At 46.1% G+C, this 27994-nt stretch overlaps 1 protein-coding gene across 3 annotated transcripts in view; it reads left to right on the forward strand.

Moving 5' to 3' along the window:
- LOC147630060 (mediator of RNA polymerase II transcription subunit 15a-like) overlaps positions 1 to 27994 on the forward strand; it is a 171217-nt gene that overhangs the window by 104230 nt on the left and 38993 nt on the right. For all 3 annotated transcript variants that reach the window (XM_086811671.1, XM_086811672.1, XM_086811673.1), the window contains one exon: positions 9625 to 9966. In XM_086811671.1, coding sequence (XP_086667797.1) covers positions 9625 to 9966 — 342 coding nt within the window. The remainder of the gene's footprint in view (positions 1 to 9624; positions 9967 to 27994) is intronic.

Genomic DNA, 27994 nt, shown 5'->3' on the forward strand with positions numbered 1-27994 from the left:
GTCCTGAATGAGAGGACGTTGTCGTGCCATGGCACGTTTATGGTGTGAAACCATGCATGTGAGGCCATTAAATGCAAATCCAGATGCATGGGATTAAGTGCCATGACTTGAGTCATTATATGATGCCCATGTACATATGTTCATATTGTAAATGAGGTTCAATAAGACGAGCTGAAGCTGAGCCAGGTCTCGAAGCCTCAGTACATGAGTGTGGTGTGCGGATGGTTGCCAAATGCAGGGCACCGACTGGGAAATGGCCGTGCCTTGGTAATAATGGTGCTGATGATTATGGGATGTGGGCAGCATTGTTTTTGGAAGGTCGTGGGTGCAGTTTGATGGTTATGGAAAAGGGTGTTGATCCCTTTTGATCCAAGAGGGAAATGTGATAATGGGTCATGATGTTGATATTGTATATAATGTTATAAAGTGGGTGGTGGAGAGAGAGGTTTGAAGAAAAAGGAGATATCAAACACATGAATGTGTTTGATCCATGGGGTGGGCTAAATGTGTGGTGAATCCATGGCCCATCCAAAACTTGAGGTATAGTTGGATGGTGTGTATGTATGTTGGTGTGAAGTGGATCCCAAGTTGCTAAAGTCAACGTAGCAGCCAAGGGTGAATAAGCGCATATGTGCAAATAAGAATAGTAAGCACATGGAGATCCAGAGACGCACACGGCGCAAATATCCAGAAGGAACGAGAGGCGGAGCTGGCCGGGGAGACTCTGGAAACCACGGTGTAAAAAAAAAAAAAAAAAAGGAGATGCTGCTGAAGCTGGTACGAGAATGGGGAGAGAAGGGGTGATGCGTGGCCGCCTGGGGGGTACGAAGAGCCGAGCTGGGGAATACTGTAGGTGGAGGACCAGAGAAGGGGTGATCGTGCGAAGGGGTGGAGGAGGCAGTGTTAGAGCGTAGAAGAATCATAGAGGCAGAGAAGAAGGCGGCGGGAGCTTGTACTAGAATAGAGAGAGAAGAAACCTGCAGCTAAACCAGTTAAGAGAAGTCGCCCGGGGGGGGGGGGGGGGGGGGGCTGGGAGTTTTTACAGTGCAGAGGCTACCGGCAGCAGAGAGGGACACAGCCGCCTTGTGAAGAAAAGAGGGAGCGGTCTCTGTGTGTGCAAGGTGGCGGCAACTGAGAGAGGTACGGGCGACAAAGGACGCCGCTGGAGCTGGTAACTAAAGGTGACAGTATTCTGTTGTTGAGCTTTTAGTTTGATGGTTATTAGACTCGTTTCCTTGGAAAGCTGCGAGTAGCCTGTAGCTATTGTTATGTAGAAAACATTTCCAAGGTGGTTGTCAGGCATATAGGGGCTATTGCGGTGGTTTGCGGGGAAACTCTATCAGAATTTTCCTTGAGGATACGCTGCTTGGAGCCATTCATCCTATTAGTGGTGATGAGCTCGTGTCTGTGAAGAGATTGCTGCATGCGTTGAAGACCTTGGTGTGATCGTGGGGGTGACGACTTGGCCATATTGGGTGTAAGTTGTGAGCGGGCTGAATCTGCTGTGGTGGTGTTGTGTTTTGGTGGCTCGTGTGCACTACTTGTCTCTGGTCTTCACAAAACTCTTTTCCAAAATGATATACTACATGATTGCATTGATGAGGCCATGTGTTGGTGACCTGGCAAGATTGTACCCATCTGTCTAAATTGAAAAGCTTCTGCTGGTGGTTCCCCTTGAAGAGATATATATTCTGATTCCTTGCTGGGATTTGAAAACGACTCTCGCAGCCAAAAGTCTCGCACTTTCCCAGCAAAACCGCCCACGTCACGACAACGTGAAAAAGATACCAATGTCCCACTCTCTCATAAACTGGCCGCGCTTCCTCTCCGCAGTCCTCAAAGATCCCTGGATTCTGGCCCAGGTAGCCATGATGGTGTGAATAATATCACTCCAAATCTTGCAAAGACGCTGAGAAACAAGAACGGGAGTACCCTCAATAGCCTCGGTGCATCTAGCGTAGGCTAAGATGCTAGCAAAAATCTCCCAAAAACTGTCTAACCTCTGTGCCGGAGGGACAAAGTGTGAAAGTGGCAAATCCCGAAGGCAACACTGCTGAGCAACTCCTTGCCTAACCATAATGGCCAAGCTCTTGTCAGTCCCCTCGAATCTCAGCTGTGGCCCAGACTGTGTCAGAACCAAAAGAAATGATAGCATCCCTCTTAATCCTACCAAAGAGGTGTGCAATCGCAGACCAAATCCTATGTGCTTCCCTGCATTCCCATAAACAATGGTAAAGTGACTCCGAAACTCCTGCACATCTAGGGCATGCTGGGCAAGCACCAGTAACTGACCTCCACTGATTGGTGGCCAGACCACCATGAAGAGAAACCCAGATAAAGGAGGAAATCTGTGGCTTCCTATAAGAATGCCACAATCTCCGCCAAAAAACCCTCTGAATGTCAGTCCAAATGCCGTAAGATTCCCAATGGGGTCTAAGAGTAGGGACACTCTGAATGTGTCCCAAGATAAAATGTCTGGCATTCCGCACCGTATAACTGAAAAAAGGCATGCTTTTCAAGGGGTTACAAGCATCCTTCCACACCCACTCACCGGGGTCCCAATGCAAATGTCTGATAGGGCAGCCACCATACAACCAAAGGCTAACACTCTCTGTGATCATCCCTGGGGGGGGAGGGGCGGGGGGCGGGGGGGGGTCAACAAAGACGTGCTTCCCTAACCTGCCAACAACTCTGACTGGACGAATCTGGGGGCCCTCAATAAGGTCCTGCACGTCACATCTCTCCAACTGCCATTCATCCTGTATAGAAAAAAAGACCCTTATGGCTAAAAACCTCTACAACAAATGGAAGTGGCCAATGGATGTAGATCACGGGTGGATGATTAAGGCGGCTAATAACTCATCTGGAGAGCTCTATGCAGCCTGTCCAAATGTAAGGGTAACTATAGGGGATGTGAAAGATGACCAGAACTTCTTCGTCCAGGAGATGTCATCGTATCCCCTTATCCTTGGGCAACCCTATATTACAGCTGTGAGGATGGAGACAAAAGTCTTGGACGATGGCTCGGCGTATGCAAGAATAAGGAGCAAAGATGGCAAGAAAGCTGTTCAGTTCTTGACAGTTTGCATCAACCATGAAAGGAACCGCGAGTCTCTTCGAGAACAGTCACTCCCAAAGATAAACAGAGAATTCATAAACTACAAGGAGATGAGGGATTTTGGCCAGGTGCCATTGTAAAGCGGGATTGCAATGGTACAAGGGGCAATGAGTTCTCGCAGGACTCAATCAATGTGAATAACTTTTTAGCAAACTTTCAGAGATTCTCTAGCTATGGGTCAATAGTCTTTGTAAAAAGCAAGGATTTGAAGCGTGGTATACGTCGATATGTACAAAATGTACAAAAAAGTCTTGAGCAGTGTGGTCTTTTGGAGAAAAATGAGTTTATTTCAGGTGTGCTTGACGAGGTGTCATTTGTGGATACTATGGGTGAGCTTTTTGCCATGGAAAGCACATGCTTACAGGGTGGGAATGAGATGGTAAAAGTGTCATCTGTGGGGATGTATGATATAATCCGGGAATTTGAGAGAATGGAATGTAAAAACATGTATTGTGAGATGGATGCTCGTGTTGATACAAAGTATAAAACGGTTGCAAAGAAGGTGAAACCAGTTGCCTTGCCCCTGCCACCAGAAAGCAAGGAGAAGATAGATGAAGCCTCTATGCAACCGAATCTCAGAGATCCGAAGAAAATTGGGCATAAGTTTACACAGGAAACCCTAAAAGAGCTGAAGATCGGTGACAAGGATTTCCTGTTACCAGTTGAAAAGGAATGCTTTGAGGAGATGCTTGTAAAACATGGGAAGGCCTTTGCTTTTCAGCCACATGAGATACGCTGTGTTGATCCAAGCGTGATAGCGCCAATGGTGATCTTCACTGTTCCACATGTGCCTTGGAACCTACGGGGCCGATTCCAGTACCAAAAGCTCTCTTGCCAAAGCTGATGGAATTACTAAAAGAAAAGATCAGGATGGGAATTTTGGAGCCATCATGCGCTCCATACTCCAACAGATGGTTTACCGTGCCAAAGAAAAATGGAGCATTGCGCTTCATTCAAGACATGCAACCTGTAAACAAGGTCACAATCAGGAATGTGGGAGCAGGTCCGATTGTGGACGAGTTTGCAGAAGCATTTGCAGGGAAAGCTATATACTCTATGGGTGATCTGTATTCGGGATATGATCAGTTCCCGCTGGATATACAAAGCAGGGACATGACCACAATGAAAACTCCTTTGGGTTTGGTAAGGATGTGCACCTTACCACAGGGAGCCACCAACTCAGTGGCGCATATGATGAATGGAATGAATAAAGTCTTACGAGACTTCATACCACAAATAACTATGCCTTTTCTGGATAATGTGCCCATAAAAGGCTGTGATGAAAAAGATAAAAATGGGGATTTGGATTCGAAAGGGTGCCGCAAGTTTGTGGCAAATCATATAAAAGATTGTGATAAAATTCTACCCAGACTTGAAGAGGTGAATCTTACTTTGTCTGGATTGAAATCAGTGTTTGGGGTTAGTGAAGTACCAATCGTGGGGCATCTTTGTAGTACTAATGGGCGCAGACCTTGTCCAGCCAAGATAGATACGATACAAAGAATGAAAGAGATATGCATTAATGTTACAGAGGTGAGGAGATTTCTTGGTGCATGTGTCTTTTATGTTATATGGATCCCACATTATCCACATATAGGAGATCCTCTCTACCAACTTTTGAGGAAAATCAGAGATTTTTATGGAGTGCTGCACATATTAAAGCTATGCGGAAGCTGAAATGTCTGCTCCAATCATCACCTACTCTAAGGAAGGTAGATTATGAGTGTGGCAGGCCTGTGATTGTAACACTTGATACTAGTCCTACTGGGATAGGATGGGCAGTAGGGCAAGATGATGAGGATGATCACAGGTATGTAATCACGTTTGGAGCAAAGGTACTGAGCATTCGCCAGCGAAATTATCCGCAGATCAAGAGGGAGTTATTGGGAGTAGTCACTACTCTAAAATGTGAAAAAGAATATCTCATTGGGGCGGCCGTGCTTGTGGAAACTGACTGCTTGCCACTCCTTGGGATGATTGCAAGCTGCACCACTCCAGATATCGCTATGCTCAAGTGGATTGCCTATATCAAGTCACTAAATCCGGAGTTTAAGCATATTGCAGGGAAGGACAACCCAGTTGCAGATATGCTATCAAGAGCCAGGTATGAAGATGAAGAAGGGATGATTAGTGACATTGATGATGTAGGCACAAAGTTCTATACTACTGCACATGCAAAAGGGGACCATGCTTGCTTATCAAATGCACTTGAGTCTTTTACTGAGGAAATGTATGAAGGAGATTGGTTGCTTATTGGCCAATACTTGAGTACCTTGACAAGGCAGGAAAATTGGTCTGACTTAGAATTCAAGAGGATCCGCAGAAAGGCATATGGGTATTTTCTAAAGACTGGGTACCTGTGGAAGCATCCTAAGCAGAGGAATGCTATGCCACAGAGAGTTATATGTGATAAAGAGACTCAAGGGAAGCTCATGAAAGAATTCCATGAGAGTCTCTGGGCTGGACATCGAAGTGTGTGGGCCACCTTTACCAAAATAAAGGAAAGATATTGGTGGAAAGGAATGTACAAGGATGTATCCCAATATGTGGAAACATGCATGGTATGTCAAATGTACTCGAATGTGCGACATCGTGATGGCCTGCAACCAACCTACCCACCTGCCATGCACTACAAATGGGTAGTGGATCTAGTTACAATGCCCTTGGGAATCTGGCAGATGCGGTACGTAGTACTTGCAAGAGAAGACCTGACAAATCAGGTGGAAGCGCGTGCTCTTAGAACAAAGAGCACGAAAAACAGTATGCAAATTTCTCTTGGAAGATGTGATTTGCCGGTATGGTTGTGTTGGGAAAATAACAGCTGACAGGGGTGAGCTAGATGCTGAAGAAGCAAGGCAATTCTTCTCTAGAATTGGCATCAAATTGGCCCTAACATGTGCTTACAACCCTGAGGGCAATGGTAAAAGCGAGCGAGGACATCCTCCAATCATTAAAGCTTTGGCTAAGGCATGGAGAGGAAGAATGCGGGAGTGGCCAAGGCTGCTACCATATGCTTTATGGGCTGACCGTACAACTCATAGCTCAGTGAAAACAGGATACATGCCTGCAGAATTAATGTATGGTCAGAAGCCGGTAATGCCAGTTGAAGAAGTAGTCCCAACTTGGAATGTATTACCCTGGGTGGAAGAATTGAACAGGGAAGACCTCCTTGCATTGCGAATGAGGTAGTTGGAGAGAAGGCGTGAAGATGTAGAGCTTGCTAAAGCTCGTTTGAAAGATGCAAGGTTGAAAAATAAAGAAAGATTTGATAGAAGACACAGACTCCGGCCAAAACCCATTGAAGAAGGTGATTGGGTCCAAATGTATGATGGTAGTCTTGACAACCAGTTCACTGTGCAAAGGAAGTTTGCAAAAAGATGGTTTGGCCCTTACATTGTCAAGCATGTGCATGGAAATGCCACGTATACCCTGTGTGAGCTTGATGGAACAGAGATAAAGAATCTTGTAGCAGGCAAAAGGATCAAGATGTTTAAAAGAAGGCATGACAGTGATCCTTTTGATTCCCAGGAGACTCAAGATGAGAGGCTTGATAGTGATAGCATGGATATGGTTGAAGAGGAAGAGGATGATCTTCCTGGTAATGTAGAAGATGAAAACAACATCCAGATATATGTGGATCTTAATGATGACTTGGCACATACCGGAGGATGTGCAGGTTTAGAGGGGGCGGATGTCGTGCCATGGCACGTCTATGGTGTGAAACCATGCATGTGAGGCCATTAAATATAAATCTAGATGCATGGGATTAAGTGCCATGACTTGAGTCGTTTTATGATGCCTATGTACATATGTTCATATTGTAAATGAGGTTCAATAAGACGAGCTGAGGCTGAGCCAGGTCTCGAAGCCTCTGTACATAAATGTGGTGTGAATCATGGAGTTTTTATGCTTATGGTAAACCTTGAGGTAGCACGAATTATCAATGAACCAAAAGCAGCATCACTTTCTTATGGGGCTGACAAGAAAGAGGGATTAGTTGCAGTTTTTGATCTTGATGAAGGCACAAGAAAGACTGAAGAACCAGCAACTGATCACTTCTAGAGAGGGAGTAGATAATATGGTTGAAGATGCATCCATGCAAAATGGCATTATGAACGTTTCTTCTGGGATGGTAGAAGCTTTAAAAGATGCTAGCATTGCAGAGACCTGCCCTGGGGAGATACGTGGCACATTGATTTCCATGAAGGAGGCCATCTTCTAGGCCTTAGAAGAAATTTAAAAAAAATGATGATAATAAACGTGGCCATAAAAAAGCATAGCCACGTGGGAGCTTAGCGCTGCTGCCAGCGAAGGAATTCTCGAAGGTTGGCGAAAGCTGTGGGTGCCGCCGAGTAGAAGAGGACAGACACGAGGGGAAGCAAAAAAAAAGGCCGCCTTGTTTGTTTGGGCTTTCAGGCGCAGCTGCAGGTACACACAGCCGGGGCCTCCCTTGTGAAGAGGAGCCAAGTGGACGTGGAGGAACTTTGCTGCGGCTAGTGTGGAAGCACCGACGGGTGCTGGCGTCAAGAGAGACAAGCATGGCTGCAGGCGTATGGGCTTGGGCTAGGTGAAGATGGCGTTAAGGTGACGGGCTGGCGAGCTCTTAGATTTGGAAGTAGGCGCAGCTGCAGGTACACACAGCCGGGGCCTCCCTTGTGAAGAGGAGCGAAGTGGACGTGGAGGAACTTTGCTGCGGCTACTGTGGAAGCACCGACAGGTGCTGGCGTCAAGAGAGACAAGCGTGGCTGCAGGCGTATGGGCTTGGGCTAGGTGAAGATGGCGTTAAGGTGACGGGCTGCTGGCGAGCTCTTAGATTTGGAAGTGGGTGCCGCCGAGTAGAAGAGGACAGACACAAGGGGAAGCGAAAAAAAAGGCCGCCTTGTTTGTTTGGGCTTTCAGGCGCAGCTGCAGGTACACACAGCCAGGGCCTCCCTTGTGAAGAGGAGCGAAGTGGACGTGGAGGAACTTTGCTGCGGCTACTGTGGAAGCACCGACGGGTGCTGGCGTCAAGAGAGACAAGCGTGGCCTGCAGGCGTATGGGCTTGGGCTAGGTGAAGATGGCGTTAAGGTGACGGGCTGGCGAGCTCTTAGATTTGGAAGTGGGCGCAGCCGCAGGTCAGCAAGGACAGAGAGCCGCCCTGGAGTTGGCTCGAGTTGGCGATACCAGAGAAGAGAAGGTTGGTGAAGAAGGCGCTTCACCTTGTGGGAGAGTTGCGGGTGCTTGGTGGTGGCCTTGTAGATGGCTGGTTTTGTGAAGTCAAGCACTGCAGTGGCCAGAGGAGCTGAAGCAAGAGAGTAGTGGCAGGGAGCAGCTAAGCGTGTGGCTGTGGATATCGTGGAGGGACTCTTCTGTAACAAGAAACCAGAGAGTGTTTTTTGCTGTGATGGTGCTGAGTATGAGAGCCTTGAAAGCAAATGCATGAAGAGGAGCGCGTGAAGAGTAGATGGCCAAAGAGATGCAGAGCAGCAACATGGTGTTCACGAAGGAACCGTGAGGATCTACATGTTATAATGTTATCAACCTTGGATTTTGGTTTGAACCATGATGCTTATGATGGTTTTTGGTACAACTCATATGTCTTGCTGAGATTTGGTATGTAAATATTATGGTTCCAGCTTCTGCTGGTGGTGCCCCTTGAAGAGATATATATTCTGTTTCCTTGTTGGGATTTGAAACGACTCTCACAGCCAGAAGTCTCGCACTTGCCCAGCAATACCGCCCACGTCACGACAACGCCCACCACGGCATCCTCACCATCGCCAGATCAGAGCCATTATTGCTCGGTATCGGAGGCGCCTACCTCGCTTCTATGACCTCTCCATTCTAGACAGCCCCATGGCGGAGATACTTGATCTAAGGAGAGGGCAACACTTCAACTAATCAACATACATGGATCTACCTGATATACATTTTTCAGTATTTTCTACTCAGTATCATCTCGGAGTCTTACAGTTCTATTCTTATAACTGTAGGACAATCAATTTATTGTACTTTTTAGTCTCATTTAGTTGTTCTCTTTGATGAGACACCAACTTCAGATGTACTCTCAGTTTTGGTCTCATAGGCCACTATGGCCTCTTAGAGACATTAATATATCATTTCATTTCTGACACTCTATATAGAAGATAGTCTCCCCAGTAAAAAGTCTCTGCAAAGCCTCCAGGATGCAACCATATGTGCCAACACAATTCCATGTGCCATCTTTAGTTCTGTGATGGTCTCACAGACCCTGCATCCCTATTTGGGGTAGGCCTCTGTAATAATACCCGGCCATTCCTATAGATAGGGATTTGCTGGCTTCCCTTGCTTTCATTACTTGAGCCATCCGATGTCCCCCTTTTTTTAAGAAAAGCCACCTGGGATTCTTGATTCTTGAACTTGAGGAGAAGGGTTTGTTCCCTTGTGTCTTTATCTGCTGCAAAGTAGTGCTTTATTTTTATGTTTGTCACTTTGGGATGTTTGTCAGAGAGCTTGTTTTCAAATTTGTCGTGTTCGTTTTTGGCAGATGAACTCTATTTCATCAAGAGCTTTGGTGTCAGCGATTAAGGACATCAACACATTGGTAAGCTTGTCAGACAAGTTGGGTGGTTCTGCTCCTGGCAGCCAGTCGAGGGCTGCAGTGGGAGAAGACTTAGCACAGGTCACTAAGTGCAGAGCACAAACTAGAGCACTCACCTCACTAGATGGAAGTGCCATCAACAAAAGAGTAAAAAGGCGGATTGATTCTATGGCTCTAAGTGTGGTTTCTTCTGATGGGAACGTGGTGAATAGTTTGCAAAATCTGAATGGCCCAGATTGGGAAACTCAGTCTACAGAAACTTCAAACATGAAACGTCCCAGGATTGAAGTAAGTTTCTTTGCTAGTATTGCTCTTGAAGATTTACTTTGTGTTAGTTTTCAAGCACAAACCTTGTAGGCTATTCTGTACTCTTAGCTTGGTGTGAGAAGATGTAATGTTAGCTTGTGTGGACCATACAATTTAGGGGTTTCTCAGGTTACCTGAGCATGATGCCCCTTTTAATTTTCTCCAGGACCGTGTTTCTATAGATCTGTCACATACATCACTTGGTTCCACTTCATCTCTTCTTCTTTTTTCCGGAAAAGAGATCCTTCTATTAGTTACCAAAAAACAGCCACACAAGCCAAGTACAACCTCGACCCCTGAAAGGAGGCAATAATCAACATGAAAAAGGGGGTGGTGCTCTCCTCCCCAGGATGGCCACTCTAGGGGAAGGGGGGACACCTCATACAATTGGGGGAGGGAGGAGGTGGGACAACCAAACCGGTGGTCTATAATGCCAGGTCAATAGTGAGAAACAGGCTGTGCCGCCAAGTCAGCAGGAAGGCCTCACAGTGCTGCCGCATGCAATCAGAGCCACCCTGGAGTTTCTCCCCGTGTCCACGGAGAGTCTGAATGATATGCTCCGGATGGACTCCACTAGTGGAGACGCCCTCGATGGCGTCACTGCAACGAGCACGCCAAACATGCCACACAGCAATACTGCTGCAAATCTCCCATCTCTGGCAAGAGCTTGCGGTCCAGTGAACTGCAGAGAGGACCAGAACTGGAACTGTTGAGATCCAATGATGTGCAACCTGAAGTGCCAGTCCCCCACCATCTCATATGCCAGTCTCAGCATCGGTGGCCCAAGCCACTTTGCCCCAAGTAATTGAAGATGTGGAGAACCCTCTGCTGCCAAAACTGTTGAGCCTGATAACCCCTGGTTCCCCCTCCCTGAGGACTCCATGGCAGCTGCTCCAAACATTCTGACTGAGGCCATGACTGAGGCCACCCTCAAATTCTCACTTTCAGATGGTGACCTCCAGCTCTTGTCTTCCTCAATTGTCTCACTTGATGCTCTCACTCTCATTTCCAGGTTTGCTGGTAGTTGCCTCCTGCTTTGCTTGAGGAAATATACAATAAGCTGCTTCATTCCATTTTAAATATGTGATGCACAAGAAATGAAAGACACCCTCGATTTTATTTAAATAGGGTTTTGCTACTAGAGTGCAACATACAACCTAAAACTCAACCCACAGTATTGAAATCTAGTGAGCAAGGAAACTGTGATCTCTGAAGATAGCGACAGCAACGAGAGGACCGCCTAGCTCCCCGAACCCTGACCTGCGCCCCTCCGCCTCTGTGGCTGCTTCGCCCCCTCCTTCCTCTGCCTCCCTTCCTTCCTCCATCGCTGCGCCCCTCCGCCTCTGTGCCTGCTTTGCCCCCATCCACACTTCGCCTCCCATCCTTCCTCCATCGCCATTCGCCCCTGCCTCTGCCCGCCCTTCTTCGCAATCCAGTTTGCACTGTTTCGCCTCCCCTCCTCTCCCCTCCTCCCCTCCTTCCTCCGCCTCTTCCCTCCGCGCAGCCCTGTTGTGCTGCCCTTCCCCCGCCCTTCTTCGCCTTTGCATCCAGCCATCTCCCCCTTGCTTCCCTTCCTTTTTGTTTTCCCTTTTCCACCCTCCCTTCCTTTCCTCTGCCTCCTTGCCTACCTCTTCCCCTTGGTTCGGATTGCTCCTCATCCGGGTTCAAGTCGGCCTTTTTCTTCGATTAGCATCATGGCTAATCATTCTCCCTCGGCCGGGCAAACCATTGTTTTTTCCGAAGCCGAGCTTGTGGTCCTCTACGCCGAAATAGAGAAAGACTCCAAAACGACCCTCATTGCCAGAATCTTTGGATCTCACCCATCCCGTCTCCAGGCTCGGGATTGGGTCCTGGCGGCTCTGCCCTCCGACCTCATTATGATGATTGCCCGCATGATTCAGAGCAAATAATCAGTACCACATGAGATTGTTCGGGCTGAGCTGGGTGCCCCACCAGTAGTAACCGAGGCCCTATTCCAGGCAATTACCTTTTTATAGCGGCTATGGGAGCTCCCTCAGCAGAGGTACTCCCGTTTGGCATTGACCTCATCCATACAGTTAGCAGAGGATAGAGATACTCATTGTTGGTACGCTCAGATGAGATCATGGTTTGAGCTACATAGTTTGCGGATAGAGGCACTACCACCCTTTCAGTAGTACGGTCTGGATTGTCCATTTTTGGATCTCACCCGCTCAGAGCAAAACCGCGTGATCAGGATGGATATCATCAGAGTGGACACAGAGAGGACATGGACTAGCCCCCTTGAGCCGCCCCTGGGCACGAAAATGACTCATTACAAGAGCCATTTTCTACACCTCTCACCAGATGATTTTATCACCCGCTCGGCGTACATGGATGTACACCTATCACATGGGATACGTTGTGCCATTGGACAAATCCGGACCTCATCACACCAGCTGCGGATTGAGACAGGGCGATATGTGCATCAGATCATGGATGACCGCATTTGTTAGCTATGCTACCAGGAGGTAGACACACAGGAACACTACATTTGCCGATGTACAATCTATTATGAGATTCGAGGGAGATATCACTGCCTCTTCCGAGAGGGTTTTGGGCCGTTACGCAGGGTCATGGAGTTTGAGGATCAGAGATGCTGCCTGGGATTGTTTCTACTTGAGCTCAGGAGACACAGAGAGACCCTCTTGGCAGACAAGAGGCCGAGCCATGATGTACCTAGATAGAGGACCCTGACAGATTTCTTCAGCACCAACACCAGCAACCCAGCCCACACACCTCCTAATACCTCCTCCATTGGGCCATCAGGGCACCAACCACGCTCCCAGGGAGTCACCACGCTCCCAGGGAGTCACCACTGATAGAGCAGTTATCTTATGTCGTGCTCGTCGGCCACACCCACCAGGATCCCGACCACGGCATCCTCACCATCGCCAGATCAAAGCCATTATTGCTCGGCATCGGAGGCGCCTACCTCGCTTCTATGACCTCTCCATTCTAGACATCCCCATGGCGGAGATACTTGATCTAAGGAGAGGGCAACACTTCAACTGATCAGCATACATGGATCTACCTGATATACATTTTCCAGTATTTTCTACTCAGTATCATCTCGGAATCTTACAGTTCTGTTCCTATAACTGTAGGACAATCAGTTTATTGTACTTTTTAGTCTCATTTAGTTGTTCTCTTTGATGAGACACCATTTTCAGATGTACTCTCAGTTTTGGAGGAGATTCGAGCTAGGCGACAACCCAGACTAGCCGGCTACCAGACACCACGGCTTAACCACAGAGAGATCGCGGCCATCCGGTCTCAACACCAGCAGGAGGTCGAGGAGCAGCTGGCACATTTTCGCTCTGATCCAGGACGCATGTTCGAGACATTTATGGCATCCTCAGATCGGATGTATGACATATTGTACCCAGACTATGGGACTAGATGGAGTTAGGAGTAGATAACATATCATACTTGTATCACCCCTTCAGCATATAGAGATGCATTAGTAGCCCTAGTACTCCATCCACACCCTCTCGTTTGTACACCACCATTGACCCCTATGGTCGTGTTGTCATACTTGTACATTTTATTCTCACTCCACATTTTCCTCTTGATGACTAGAGGAACATCATTGTACTACTTGTTTGTCTCATAGGCCAATTTTGGCCTTTTGCAGACGTTAATATATCTTTCTTTTTTTCTTTCTTTCTCTCTCACATCTCGAATGACCGCATTTGTCAGCTATGCTACTAGGAGGCAGAGACAGAGGAGCACTACATTTGCCAATGTACAGTCTATTATGAGACCCGAGGGAGATATCACTGCCTCTTCCAAGAGGGTTTTGGGCCGTTATGCACGGTCATGGAGTTTGAGGATCAGAGATGCCTGGGATGTTCCTACTTGAGCTTAGAAAACACACCAAGACCCTCTTGGCAAACAGGAGACCGAGCCATGATGTGCCTAGACAGAGGATCCTGACAGATTTCTTCGCCACCAGCACCAGCAGCCTAGCCCACAAACCTCCTGATTATTCCTCCATCGGGCCATCGGGGCACCAGCCACGCTCCCAAGGAGTCATCACACTAATAGAGTAGTCGTCTTATGTCGTGCTTGTCGACCACGCCCACCAGGATCTCGACCAAGGCATCCTCACCATCGCTAGATCAGAGCCATTATTGCTCGGCATCGGAGGTGCCTACCTTGCTTCTACGACCTCTCCATTCTAGACAGCCCCATGGCGGAGATATTTGATCTGAAAAGAGGGCAGCACTTCAACTGATCAGCATACTTGCACCTACTTGATATACATTTTCCAATATTTTCTACTCAGTATCATCCAGGAGTCTTACTTACAATTCTTATAACTGTAAGATAGTCAGTTTATTGTACTTTTCAGTTTCATTTGGTTGTTCTCTTTGATGAGACACCAACGTCAGATGTACTCTCAGTTTTGGTCTCATAGGCCATTATGGCCTCTTAGAGACGTTAATATATCATTTCATTTCAATTTCTCTCTCTCTCTCTCTATCCCGCCTATCTGTTCTGCTCTATGCACACCCACCTGCACACCTCTGCCCACCTCTCTGCGCTGCCCATGATGTAGCCCGCCTCTCTGCTCTGCTCTGCTCTATGCGCACCCACCTTCTCTATGCGTAGGCAGTCGCCTCCCTTTTCCCACCCACGCTGCTCTGTGCGTAGGCAATCGCCTCCCTTTTCCCACCCACCCTTGCTCAGGCCCCCAAGGTAGCAACTAGGGGGAAACATGTCTCAATCCCAGGAGGGAGAACGGGATGGTCAAACAATCTTTCACACCCCCACGAAGGCACTAAATGTTGTAAAAATGGGGGAGAGACAAAGATAAAGTGAAACTGAAATGACAGCAAGACTAGAGGAAAACACAAAGCATAGACATACCTTGAGATGAGTGTAGACAAGACACAAGATTGATTTATTATTGATGTGACACCTACAATTTATAGGTGAGAAGTACAAGATTGAGTAGACTCACTTATGGGATAAATGTAGAGGTACCACATGGCACTAGACTCAAGACACAAAGACTCAACTGAAACTAGACTAGAGAAATAATACACCTAGTGTGCACTTATTTCCAACACCCTCCTTAAGTGGACACTAGGAGGAAGACAAAAAGACAAGACTATGACATGACAAAAGATAAGACCAAGACAGAGAGACTAGACAAGGATTGAGAGACAAGCTAGAAGACAAGATGGACAAGACTAGAAGACAGACATAAAGACTGATAGACTGAGAGACAAGACATGAGAGACAAAAGATCCTGAGACACCCCTCCTCAAGTGATATCCTCATATGGGTCCACAAGGGTAGGGACAAGAGTGGATCATAGACAGACAGAGAGAGAGACAAACAGCCAGTAGAGTGGTCCCACAGAGAGAGAGACTTTCAGATAGACATGAGAGAGACTGACAAATAGAAGATAAATGGGGACATAGACAAAATGCCAAGAGAATGTGGGTAGCTAATCCACAAAAGAGAGGCATATAGACTGATAGACAGAGTGTCAGAGACATGTGACAGGATAGACATGTGACAGAGAGACTGACTGATTGTAGATAGATAGAGAGATGGACCTAGATAGATAATCCCTCCTCAAGGGCAATCCTCCTGCTAGAGTGGGTAATGCAGGGGTGCCTCTTGGATAGGGACAAAGATAAGTCCATGTAGACAAATAGACACGACATTACCCCATGATCTACATCATTGGTGATCAATGGTGGTAGATAGCATGAAAGCATAGACAAATATGAGAGAGATGGGAAGGTCTTACCATATTTGGCAGTGTCTAATCCCGTACATGAGAGACAGATAGATGAAGGGAAGGTCTTACCACTTGCTGAAATGCAAGGGCAGTGTCTAATCCCATGAAAACTGAAAATTAAATTTTTATATTTTGAGTATTTTTCGAAAGTAGAAGAATGAAAATTACATCTAGATATCCTGATTTGATTACTCCAGCTTGAGGAGGTCTTCCCTCTTTCAAAACCATATCTTTGACAGTCTATCCAGAGGGATAAACCATGAATGCTGAAAGTAATCATGAAGCATGAAGAACTTGCTAGAGTCGTGAAAGTGAGTGGGCATTAGGGCCAGGCTGAGGATTGTTAAACGAAGAGCATCCATACCTCGAAATTTGCAGAGCCAGGAGCAGCCTTTATGCTTGGAACAGATCAGCAGGAGAACAAGAGTAGAACAAGACTTTGACGATGTAGCTTAAGGTACAGCTCAAAAGTGAATGCTGAGTGATAGTGATCTTCAGTTGATGCACAGGACCAGTCTACACGAGTGGCAAGGAACAAGAGCCACAAACTGGTAGAGGCTAGTGGTTGCAACCATAAACAAGGACTGAAGCATCAAGACAGGACCGGATTCTTCCAGCAAATGATCAAGGCTGTAACTGAACTGGATAGCTGAAACAAGGCTGCTGAATATTTTCAACTGCAGGGCGGGGAAGATATTTGAACATGATGATGCCTTCGATGAAGGTCGCCCAGAGTGATGTGCCCCAAACCGTAGAAAAGCTGAGGAGGTAGGTCAGGCGGAGAGGCACCATAGTGCTGCTGTTGGTAGAGGTGCTGCCCACATCCTCGAATCCAGAGGTGAGGGGATCCAGGGAGGAAACCACCACAACAAAGTGTGAGATCCGCTCCGGCCAAGCCAAAAGCCAAGCCAAGCGGATGCACGCTGAAGCTGGGCCAGAAGTTATTGACAAGAAAGAGGGCCGAAATATTGGACTCCCCAGGTAAGAGCTTGTAGGGCGGATCTCAGCCAAAACTGCCACAGTGCCCAAGGAGTGCTGCGCAGATAGAACAAGAGCTCATAGGCAGGTTTTGAGCGCACACAAAGCTGAGTCGACTGCACTAGGCCAGCACAAATAGGCTGGAGTCATGGACGTCACAGCAGAGGAAGGCTCTGATACCATGTTGTAAAAATGGGGGAGAGACAAAGATAAACTGAAACTGAAATGAGAGCAAGACTAGAGGAAAACACAAAGCATAGACATACCTTGAGATGAGTGTAGACAAGACACAAGATTGATTTATTATTGATGTGACACCTACAATTTATAGGTGAGAAGTACAAGATTGAGTAGACTCACTTATGGGATAAATGTAGAGGTACCACATGGCACTAGACTCAAGACACAAAGACTCAACTGAAACTAGACTAGAGAAATAATACACCTAGTGTGCACTTATTTCCAACACCCTCCTTAAGTGGACACTAGGAGGAAGACAAAAAGACAAGACTATGACATGACAAAAGATAAGACCAAGACAGAGAGACTAGACAAGGATTGAGAGACAAGCTAGAAGACAAGATGGACAAGACTAGAAGACAGACATAAATACTGATAGACTGAGAGACAAGACATGAGAGACAAAAGATCCTGAGACACCCCTCCTCAAGTGATATCCTCATATGGGTCCACAAGGGTAGGGACAAGAGTGGATCATAGACAGACAGAGAGAGAGAGACAAACAGCCAGTAGAGTGGTCCCACAGAGAGAGAGACTTTCAGATAGACATGAGAGAGACTGACAAATAGAAGATAAATGGGGACATAGACAAAATGCCAAGAGAATGTGGGTAGCTAATCCACAAAAGAGAGGCATATAGACTGATAGACAGAGTGTCAGAGACATGTGACAGGATAGACATGTGACAGAGAGACTGACTGATTGTAGATAGATAGAGAGATGGACCTAGATAGATAATCCCTCCTCAAGGGCAATCCTCCTGCTAGAGTGGGTAATGCAGGGGTGCCTCTTGGATAGGGACAAAGATAAGTCCATGTAGACAAATAGACACGACATTACCCCATGATCTACATCATTGGTGATCAATGGTGGTAGATAGCATGAAAGCATAGACAAATATGAGAGAGATGGGAAGGTCTTACCATATTTGGCAGTGTCTAATCCCGTACATGAGAGACAGATAGATGAAGGGAAGGTCTTACCACTTGCTGAAATGCAAGGGCAGTGTCTAATCCCATGAAAACTGAAAATTAAATTTTTATATTTTGAGTATTTTTCGAAAGTAGAAGACTGAAAATTACATCTAGATATCCTGATTTGATTACTCCAGCTTGAGGAGGTCTTCCCTCTTTCAAAACCATATCTTTGACAGTCTATCCAGAGGGATAAACCATGAATGCTGAAAGTAATCATGAAGCATGAAGAACTTGCTAGAGTCGTGAAAGTGAGTTAGGGCCAGGCTGAGGATTGTTAAACGAAGAGCATCCATACCTCGAAATTTGCAGAGCCAGGAGCAGCCTTTATGCTTGGAACAGATCAGCAGGAGAACAAGAGTAGAACAAGACTTTGACGATGTAGCTTAAGGTACAGCTCAAAAGTGAATGCTGAGTGATAGTGATCTTCAGTTGATGCACAGGACCAGTCTACACGAGTGGCAAGGAACAAGAGCCACAAACTGGTAGAGGCTAGTGGTTGCAACCATAAACAAGGACTGAAGCATCAAGATAGGACCGGATTCTTCCAGCAAATGATCAAGGCTGTAACTGAACTGGATAGCTGAAACAAGGCTGCTGAATATTTTCAACTGCAGGGCGGGGAAGATATTTGAACATGATGATGCCTTCGATGAAGGTCGCCCAGAGTGATGTGCCCCAAACCGTAGAAAAGCTGAGGAGGTAGGTCAGGCGGAGAGGCACCATAGTGCTGCTGTTGGTAGAGGTGCTGCCCACATCCTCGAATCCAGAGGTGAGGGGATCCAGGGAGGAAACCACCACAACAAAGTGTGAGATCCGCTCCGGCCAGGCCAAAAGCCAAGCCAAGCGGATGCACGCTGAAGCTGGGCCAGAAGTTATTGACAAGAAAGAGGGCCGAAATATTGGACTCCCCAGGTAAGAGCTTGTAGGGCGGATCTCAGCCAAAACTGCCACAGTGCCCAAGGAGTGCTGCGCAGATAGAACAAGAGCTCATAGGCAGGTTTTGAGCGCACACAAAGCTGAGTCGACTGCACTAGGCCAGCACAAACAGGCTGGAGTCATGGACGTCACAGCAGAGGAAGGCTCTGATACCATGTTGTAAAAATGGGGGAGAGACAAAGATAAAGTGAAACTGAAATGAGAGCAAGACTAGAGGAAAACACAAAGCATAGACATACCTTGAGATGAGTGTAGACAAGACACAAGATTGATTTATTATTGATGTGACACCTACAATTTATAGGTGAGAAGTACAAGATTGAGTAGACTCACTTATGGGATAAATGTAGAGGTACCACATGGCACTAGACTCAAGACACAAAGACTCAACTGAAACTAGACTAGAGAAATAATACACCTAGTGTGCACTTATTTCCAACACCCTCCTTAAGTGGACACTAGGAGGAAGACAAAAAGACAAGACTATGACATGACAAAAGATAAGACCAAGACAGAGAGACTAGACAAGGATTGAGAGACAAGCTAGAAGACAAGATGGACAAGACTAGAAGACAGACATAAAGACTGATAGACTGAGAGACAAGACATGAGAGACAAGAGATCCTGAGACACCCCTCCTCAAGTGATATCCTCATATGGGTCCACAAGGGTAGGGACAAGAGTGGATCATAGACAGACAGAGAGAGAGAGACAAACAGCCAGTAGAGTGGTCCCACAGAGAGAGAGACTTTCAGATAGACATGAGAGAGACTGACAAATAGAAGATAAATGGGGACATAGACAAAATGCCAAGAGAATGTGGGTAGCTAATCCACAAAAGAGAGGCATATAGACTGATAGACAGAGTGTCAGAGACATGTGACAGGATAGACATGTGACAGAGAGACTGACTGATTGTAGATAGATAGAGAGATGGACCTAGATAGATAATCCCTCCTCAAGGGCAATCCTCCTGCTAGAGTGGGTAATGCAGGGGTGCCTCTTGGATAGGGACAAAGATAAGTCCATGTAGACAAATAGACACGACATTACCCCATGATCTACATCATTGGTGATCAATGGTGGTAGATAGCATGAAAGCATAGACAAATATGAGAGAGATGGGAAGGTCTTACCATATTTGGCAGTGTCTAATCCCGTACATGAGAGACAGATAGATGAAGGGAAGGTCTTACCACTTGCTGAAATGCAAGGGCAGTGTCTAATCCCATGAAAACTGAAAATTAAATTTTTATATTTTGAGTATTTTTCGAAAGTAGAAGACTGAAAATTACATCTAGATATCCTGATTTGATTACTCCAGCTTGAGCAGGTCTTCCCTCTTTCAAAACCATATCTTTGACAGTCTATCCAGAGGGATAAACCATGAATGCTGAAAGTAATCATGAAGCATGAAGAACTTGCTAGAGTCGTGAAAGTGAGTGGGCATTAGGGCCAGGCTGAGGATTGTTAAACGAAGAGCATCCATACCTCGAAATTTGCAGAGCCAGGAGCAGCCTTTATGCTTGGAACAGATCAGCAGGAGAACAAGAGTAGAACAAGACTTTGACGATGTAGCTTAAGGTACAGCTCAAAAGTGAATGCTGAGTGATAGTGATCTTCAGTTGATGCACAGGACCAGTCTACACGAGTGGCAAGGAACAAGAGCCACAAACTGGTAGAGGCTAGTGGTTGCAACCATAAACAAGGACTGAAGCATCAAGACAGGACCGGATTCTTCCAGCAAATGATCAAGGCTGTAACTGAACTGGATAGCTGAAACAAGGCTGCTGAATATTTTCAACTGCAGGGCGGGGAAGATATTTGAACATGATGATGCCTTCGATGAAGGTCGCCCAGAGTGATGTGCCCCAAACCGTAGAAAAGCTGAGGAGGTAGGTCAGGCGGAGAGGCACCATAGTGCTGCTGTTGGTAGAGGTGCTGCCCACATCCTCGAATCCAGAGGTGAGGGGATCCAGGGAGGAAACCACCACAACAAAGTGTGAGATCCGCTCCGGCCAAGCCAAAAGCCAAGCCAAGCGGATGCACGCTGAAGCTGGGCCAGAAGTTATTGACAAGAAAGAGGGCCGAAATATTGGACTCCCCAGGTAAGAGCTTGTAGGGCGGATCTCAGCCAAAACTGCCACAGTGCCCAAGGAGTGCTGCGCAGATAGAACAAGAGCTCATAGGCAGGTTTTGAGCGCACACAAAGCTGAGTCGACTGCACTAGGCCAGCACAAATAGGCTGGAGTCATGGACGTCACAGCAGAGGAAGGCTCTGATACCATGTTGTAAAAATGGGGGAGAGACAAAGATAAACTGAAACTGAAATGAGAGCAAGACTAGAGGAAAACACAAAGCATAGACATACCTTGAGATGAGTGTAGACAAGACACAAGATTGATTTATTATTGATGTGACACCTACAATTTATAGGTGAGAAGTACAAGATTGAGTAGACTCACTTATGGGATAAATGTAGAGGTACCACATGGCACTAGACTCAAGACACAAAGACTCAACTGAAACTAGACTAGAGAAATAATACACCTAGTGTGCACTTATTTCCAACACCCTCCTTAAGTGGACACTAGGAGGAAGACAAAAAGACAAGACTATGACATGACAAAAGATAAGACCAAGACAGAGAGACTAGACAAGGATTGAGAGACAAGCTAGAAGACAAGATGGACAAGACTAGAAGACAGACATAAATACTGATAGACTGAGAGACAAGACATGAGAGACAAAAGATCCTGAGACACCCCTCCTCAAGTGATATCCTCATATGGGTCCACAAGGGTAGGGACAAGAGTGGATCATAGACAGACAGAGAGAGAGAGACAAACAGCCAGTAGAGTGGTCCCACAGAGAGAGAGACTTTCAGATAGACATGAGAGAGACTGACAAATAGAAGATAAATGGGGACATAGACAAAATGCCAAGAGAATGTGGGTAGCTAATCCACAAAAGAGAGGCATATAGACTGATAGACAGAGTGTCAGAGACATGTGACAGGATAGACATGTGACAGAGAGACTGACTGATTGTAGATAGATAGAGAGATGGACCTAGATAGATAATCCCTCCTCAAGGGCAATCCTCCTGCTAGAGTGGGTAATGCAGGGGTGCCTCTTGGATAGGGACAAAGATAAGTCCATGTAGACAAATAGACACGACATTACCCCATGATCTACATCATTGGTGATCAATGGTGGTAGATAGCATGAAAGCATAGACAAATATGAGAGAGATGGGAAGGTCTTACCATATTTGGCAGTGTCTAATCCCGTACATGAGAGACAGATAGATGAAGGGAAGGTCTTACCACTTGCTGAAATGCAAGGGCAGTGTCTAATCCCATGAAAACTGAAAATTAAATTTTTATATTTTGAGTATTTTTCGAAAGTAGAAGACTGAAAATTACATCTAGATATCCTGATTTGATTACTCCAGCTTGAGGAGGTCTTCCCTCTTTCAAAACCATATCTTTGACAGTCTATCCAGAGGGATAAACCATGAATGCTGAAAGTAATCATGAAGCATGAAGAACTTGCTAGAGTCGTGAAAGTGAGTTAGGGCCAGGCTGAGGATTGTTAAACGAAGAGCATCCATACCTCGAAATTTGCAGAGCCAGGAGCAGCCTTTATGCTTGGAACAGATCAGCAGGAGAACAAGAGTAGAACAAGACTTTGACGATGTAGCTTAAGGTACAGCTCAAAAGTGAATGCTGAGTGATAGTGATCTTCAGTTGATGCACAGGACCAGTCTACACGAGTGGCAAGGAACAAGAGCCACAAACTGGTAGAGGCTAGTGGTTGCAACCATAAACAAGGACTGAAGCATCAAGACAGGACCGGATTCTTCCAGCAAATGATCAAGGCTGTAACTGAACTGGATAGCTGAAACAAGGCTGCTGAATATTTTCAACTGCAGGGCGGGGAAGATATTTGAACATGATGATGCCTTCGATGAAGGTCGCCCAGAGTGATGTGCCCCAAACCGTAGAAAAGCTGAGGAGGTAGGTCAGGCGGAGAGGCACCATAGTGCTGCTGTTGGTAGAGGTGCTGCCCACATCCTCGAATCCAGAGGTGAGGGGATCCAGGGAGGAAACCACCACAACAAAGTGTGAGATCCGCTCCGGCCAAGCCAAAAGCCAAGCCAAGCGGATGCACGCTGAAGCTGGGCCAGAAGTTATTGACAAGAAAGAGGGCCGAAATATTGGACTCCCCAGGTAAGAGCTTGTAGGGCGGATCTCAGCCAAAACTGCCACAGTGCCCAAGGAGTGCTGCGCAGATAGAACAAGAGCTCATAGGCAGGTTTTGAGCGCACACAAAGCTGAGTCGACTGCACTAGGCCAGCACAAACAGGCTGGAGTCATGGACGTCACAGCAGAGGAAGGCTCTGATACCATGTTGTAAAAATGGGGGAGAGACAAAGATAAAGTGAAACTGAAATGAGAGCAAGACTAGAGGAAAACACAAAGCATAGACATACCTTGAGATGAGTGTAGACAAGACACAAGATTGATTTATTATTGATGTGACACCTACAATTTATAGGTGAGAAGTACAAGATTGAGTAGACTCACTTATGGGATAAATGTAGAGGTACCACATGGCACTAGACTCAAGACACAAAGACTCAACTGAAACTAGACTAGAGAAATAATACACCTAGTGTGCACTTATTTCCAACACCCTCCTTAAGTGGACACTAGGAGGAAGACAAAAAGACAAGACTATGACATGACAAAAGATAAGACCAAGACAGAGAGACTAGACAAGGATTGAGAGACAAGCTAGAAGACAAGATGGACAAGACTAGAAGACAGACATAAAGACTGATAGACTGAGAGACAAGACATGAGAGACAAGAGATCCTGAGACACCCCTCCTCAAGTGATATCCTCATATGGGTCCACAAGGGTAGGGACAAGAGTGGATCATAGACAGACAGAGAGAGAGAGACAAACAGCCAGTAGAGTGGTCCCACAGAGAGAGAGACTTTCAGATAGACATGAGAGAGACTGACAAATAGAAGATAAATGGGGACATAGACAAAATGCCAAGAGAATGTGGGTAGCTAATCCACAAAAGAGAGGCATATAGACTGATAGACAGAGTGTCAGAGACATGTGACAGGATAGACATGTGACAGAGAGACTGACTGATTGTAGATAGATAGAGAGATGGACCTAGATAGATAATCCCTCCTCAAGGGCAATCCTCCTGCTAGAGTGGGTAATGCAGGGGTGCCTCTTGGATAGGGACAAAGATAAGTCCATGTAGACAAATAGACACGACATTACCCCATGATCTACATCATTGGTGATCAATGGTGGTAGATAGCATGAAAGCATAGACAAATATGAGAGAGATGGGAAGGTCTTACCATATTTGGCAGTGTCTAATCCCGTACATGAGAGACAGATAGATGAAGGGAAGGTCTTACCACTTGCTGAAATGCAAGGGCAGTGTCTAATCCCATGAAAACTGAAAATTAAATTTTTATATTTTGAGTATTTTTCGAAAGTAGAAGACTGAAAATTACATCTAGATATCCTGATTGGATTACTCCAGCTTGAGGAGGTCTTCCCTCTTTCAAAACCATATCTTTGACAGTCTATCCAGAGGGATAAACCATGAATGCTGAAAGTAATCATGAAGCATGAAGAACTTGCTAGAGTCGTGAAAGTGAGTGGGCATTAGGGCCAGGCTGAGGATTGTTAAACGAAGAGCATCCATACCTCGAAATTTGCAGAGCCAGGAGCAGCCTTTATGCTTGGAACAGATCAGCAGGAGAACAAGAGTAGAACAAGACTTTGACGATGTAGCTTAAGGTACAGCTCAAAAGTGAATGCTGAGTGATAGTGATCTTCAGTTGATGCACAGGACCAGTCTACACGAGTGGCAAGGAACAAGAGCCACAAACTGGTAGAGGCTAGTGGTTGCAACCATAAACAAGGACTGAAGCATCAAGACAGGACCGGATTCTTCCAGCAAATGATCAAGGCTGTAACTGAACTGGATAGCTGAAACAAGGCTGCTGAATATTTTCAACTGCAGGGCGGGGAAGATATTTGAACATGATGATGCCTTCGATGAAGGTCGCCCAGAGTGATGTGCCCCAAACCGTAGAAAAGCTGAGGAGGTAGGTCAGGCGGAGAGGCACCATAGTGCTGCTGTTGGTAGAGGTGCTGCCCACATCCTCGAATCCAGAGGTGAGGGGATCCAGGGAGGAAACCACCACAACAAAGTGTGAGATCCGCTCCGGCCAAGCCAAAAGCCAAGCCAAGCGGATGCACGCTGAAGCTGGGCCAGAAGTTATTGACAAGAAAGAGGGCCGAAATATTGGACTCCCCAGGTAAGAGCTTGTAGGGCGGATCTCAGCCAAAACTGCCACAGTGCCCAAGGAGTGCTGCGCAGATAGAACAAGAGCTCATAGGCAGGTTTTGAGCGCACACAAAGCTGAGTCGACTGCACTAGGCCAGCACAAACAGGCTGGAGTCATGGACGTCACAGCAGAGGAAGGCTCTGATACCATGTTGTAAAAATGGGGGAGAGACAAAGATAAAGTGAAACTGAAATGAGAGCAAGACTAGAGGAAAACACAAAGCATAGACATACCTTGAGATGAGTGTAGACAAGACACAAGATTGATTTATTATTGATGTGACACCTACAATTTATAGGTGAGAAGTACAAGATTGAGTAGACTCACTTATGGGATAAATGTAGAGGTACCACATGGCACTAGACTCAAGACACAAAGACTCAACTGAAACTAGACTAGAGAAATAATACACCTAGTGTGCACTTATTTCCAACACCCTCCTTAAGTGGACACTAGGAGGAAGACAAAAAGACAAGACTATGACATGACAAAAGATAAGACCAAGACAGAGAGACTAGACAAGGATTGAGAGACAAGCTAGAAGACAAGATGGACAAGACTAGAAGACAGACATAAATACTGATAGACTGAGAGACAAGACATGAGAGACAAAAGATCCTGAGACACCCCTCCTCAAGTGATATCCTCATATGGGTCCACAAGGGTAGGGACAAGAGTGGATCATAGACAGACAGAGAGAGAGAGACAAACAGCCAGTAGAGTGGTCCCACAGAGAGAGAGACTTTCAGATAGACATGAGAGAGACTGACAAATAGAAGATAAATGGGGACATAGACAAAATGCCAAGAGAATGTGGGTAGCTAATCCACAAAAGAGAGGCATATAGACTGATAGACAGAGTGTCAGAGACATGTGACAGGATAGACATGTGACAGAGAGACTGACTGATTGTAGATAGATAGAGAGATGGACCTAGATAGATAATCCCTCCTCAAGGGCAATCCTCCTGCTAGAGTGGGTAATGCAGGGGTGCCTCTTGGATAGGGACAAAGATAAGTCCATGTAGACAAATAGACACGACATTACCCCATGATCTACATCATTGGTGATCAATGGTGGTAGATAGCATGAAAGCATAGACAAATATGAGAGAGATGGGAAGGTCTTACCATATTTGGCAGTGTCTAATCCCGTACATGAGAGACAGATAGATGAAGGGAAGGTCTTACCACTTGCTGAAATGCAAGGGCAGTGTCTAATCCCATGAAAACTGAAAATTAAATTTTTATATTTTGAGTATTTTTCGAAAGTAGAAGACTGAAAATTACATCTAGATATCCTGATTTGATTACTCCAGCTTGAGGAGGTCTTCCCTCTTTCAAAACCATATCTTTGACAGTCTATCCAGAGGGATAAACCATGAATGCTGAAAGTAATCATGAAGCATGAAGAACTTGCTAGAGTCGTGAAAGTGAGTTAGGGCCAGGCTGAGGATTGTTAAACGAAGAGCATCCATACCTCGAAATTTGCAGAGCCAGGAGCAGCCTTTATGCTTGGAACAGATCAGCAGGAGAACAAGAGTAGAACAAGACTTTGACGATGTAGCTTAAGGTACAGCTCAAAAGTGAATGCTGAGTGATAGTGATCTTCAGTTGATGCACAGGACCAGTCTACACGAGTGGCAAGGAACAAGAGCCACAAACTGGTAGAGGCTAGTGGTTGCAACCATAAACAAGGACTGAAGCATCAAGATAGGACCGGATTCTTCCAGCAAATGATCAAGGCTGTAACTGAACTGGATAGCTGAAACAAGGCTGCTGAATATTTTCAACTGCAGGGCGGGGAAGATATTTGAACATGATGATGCCTTCGATGAAGGTCGCCCAGAGTGATGTGCCCCAAACCGTAGAAAAGCTGAGGAGGTAGGTCAGGCGGAGAGGCACCATAGTGCTGCTGTTGGTAGAGGTGCTGCCCACATCCTCGAATCCAGAGGTGAGGGGATCCAGGGAGGAAACCACCACAACAAAGTGTGAGATCCGCTCCGGCCAGGCCAAAAGCCAAGCCAAGCGGATGCACGCTGAAGCTGGGCCAGAAGTTATTGACAAGAAAGAGGGCCGAAATATTGGACTCCCCAGGTAAGAGCTTGTAGGGCGGATCTCAGCCAAAACTGCCACAGTGCCCAAGGAGTGCTGCGCAGATAGAACAAGAGCTCATAGGCAGGTTTTGAGCGCACACAAAGCTGAGTCGACTGCACTAGGCCAGCACAAACAGGCTGGAGTCATGGACGTCACAGCAGAGGAAGGCTCTGATACCATGTTGTAAAAATGGGGGAGAGACAAAGATAAAGTGAAACTGAAATGAGAGCAAGACTAGAGGAAAACACAAAGCATAGACATACCTTGAGATGAGTGTAGACAAGACACAAGATTGATTTATTATTGATGTGACACCTACAATTTATAGGTGAGAAGTACAAGATTGAGTAGACTCACTTATGGGATAAATGTAGAGGTACCACATGGCACTAGACTCAAGACACAAAGACTCAACTGAAACTAGACTAGAGAAATAATACACCTAGTGTGCACTTATTTCCAACACCCTCCTTAAGTGGACACTAGGAGGAAGACAAAAAGACAAGACTATGACATGACAAAAGATAAGACCAAGACAGAGAGACTAGACAAGGATTGAGAGACAAGCTAGAAGACAAGATGGACAAGACTAGAAGACAGACATAAAG

Source organism: Cibotium barometz, chromosome 17 (assembly GCF_041138505.1).
Source record: "Cibotium barometz isolate CiBa-2024 chromosome 17, ASM4113850v1, whole genome shotgun sequence".
In the NCBI taxonomy this organism is placed as follows: Eukaryota; Viridiplantae; Streptophyta; class Polypodiopsida; order Cyatheales; family Cibotiaceae; genus Cibotium; species Cibotium barometz.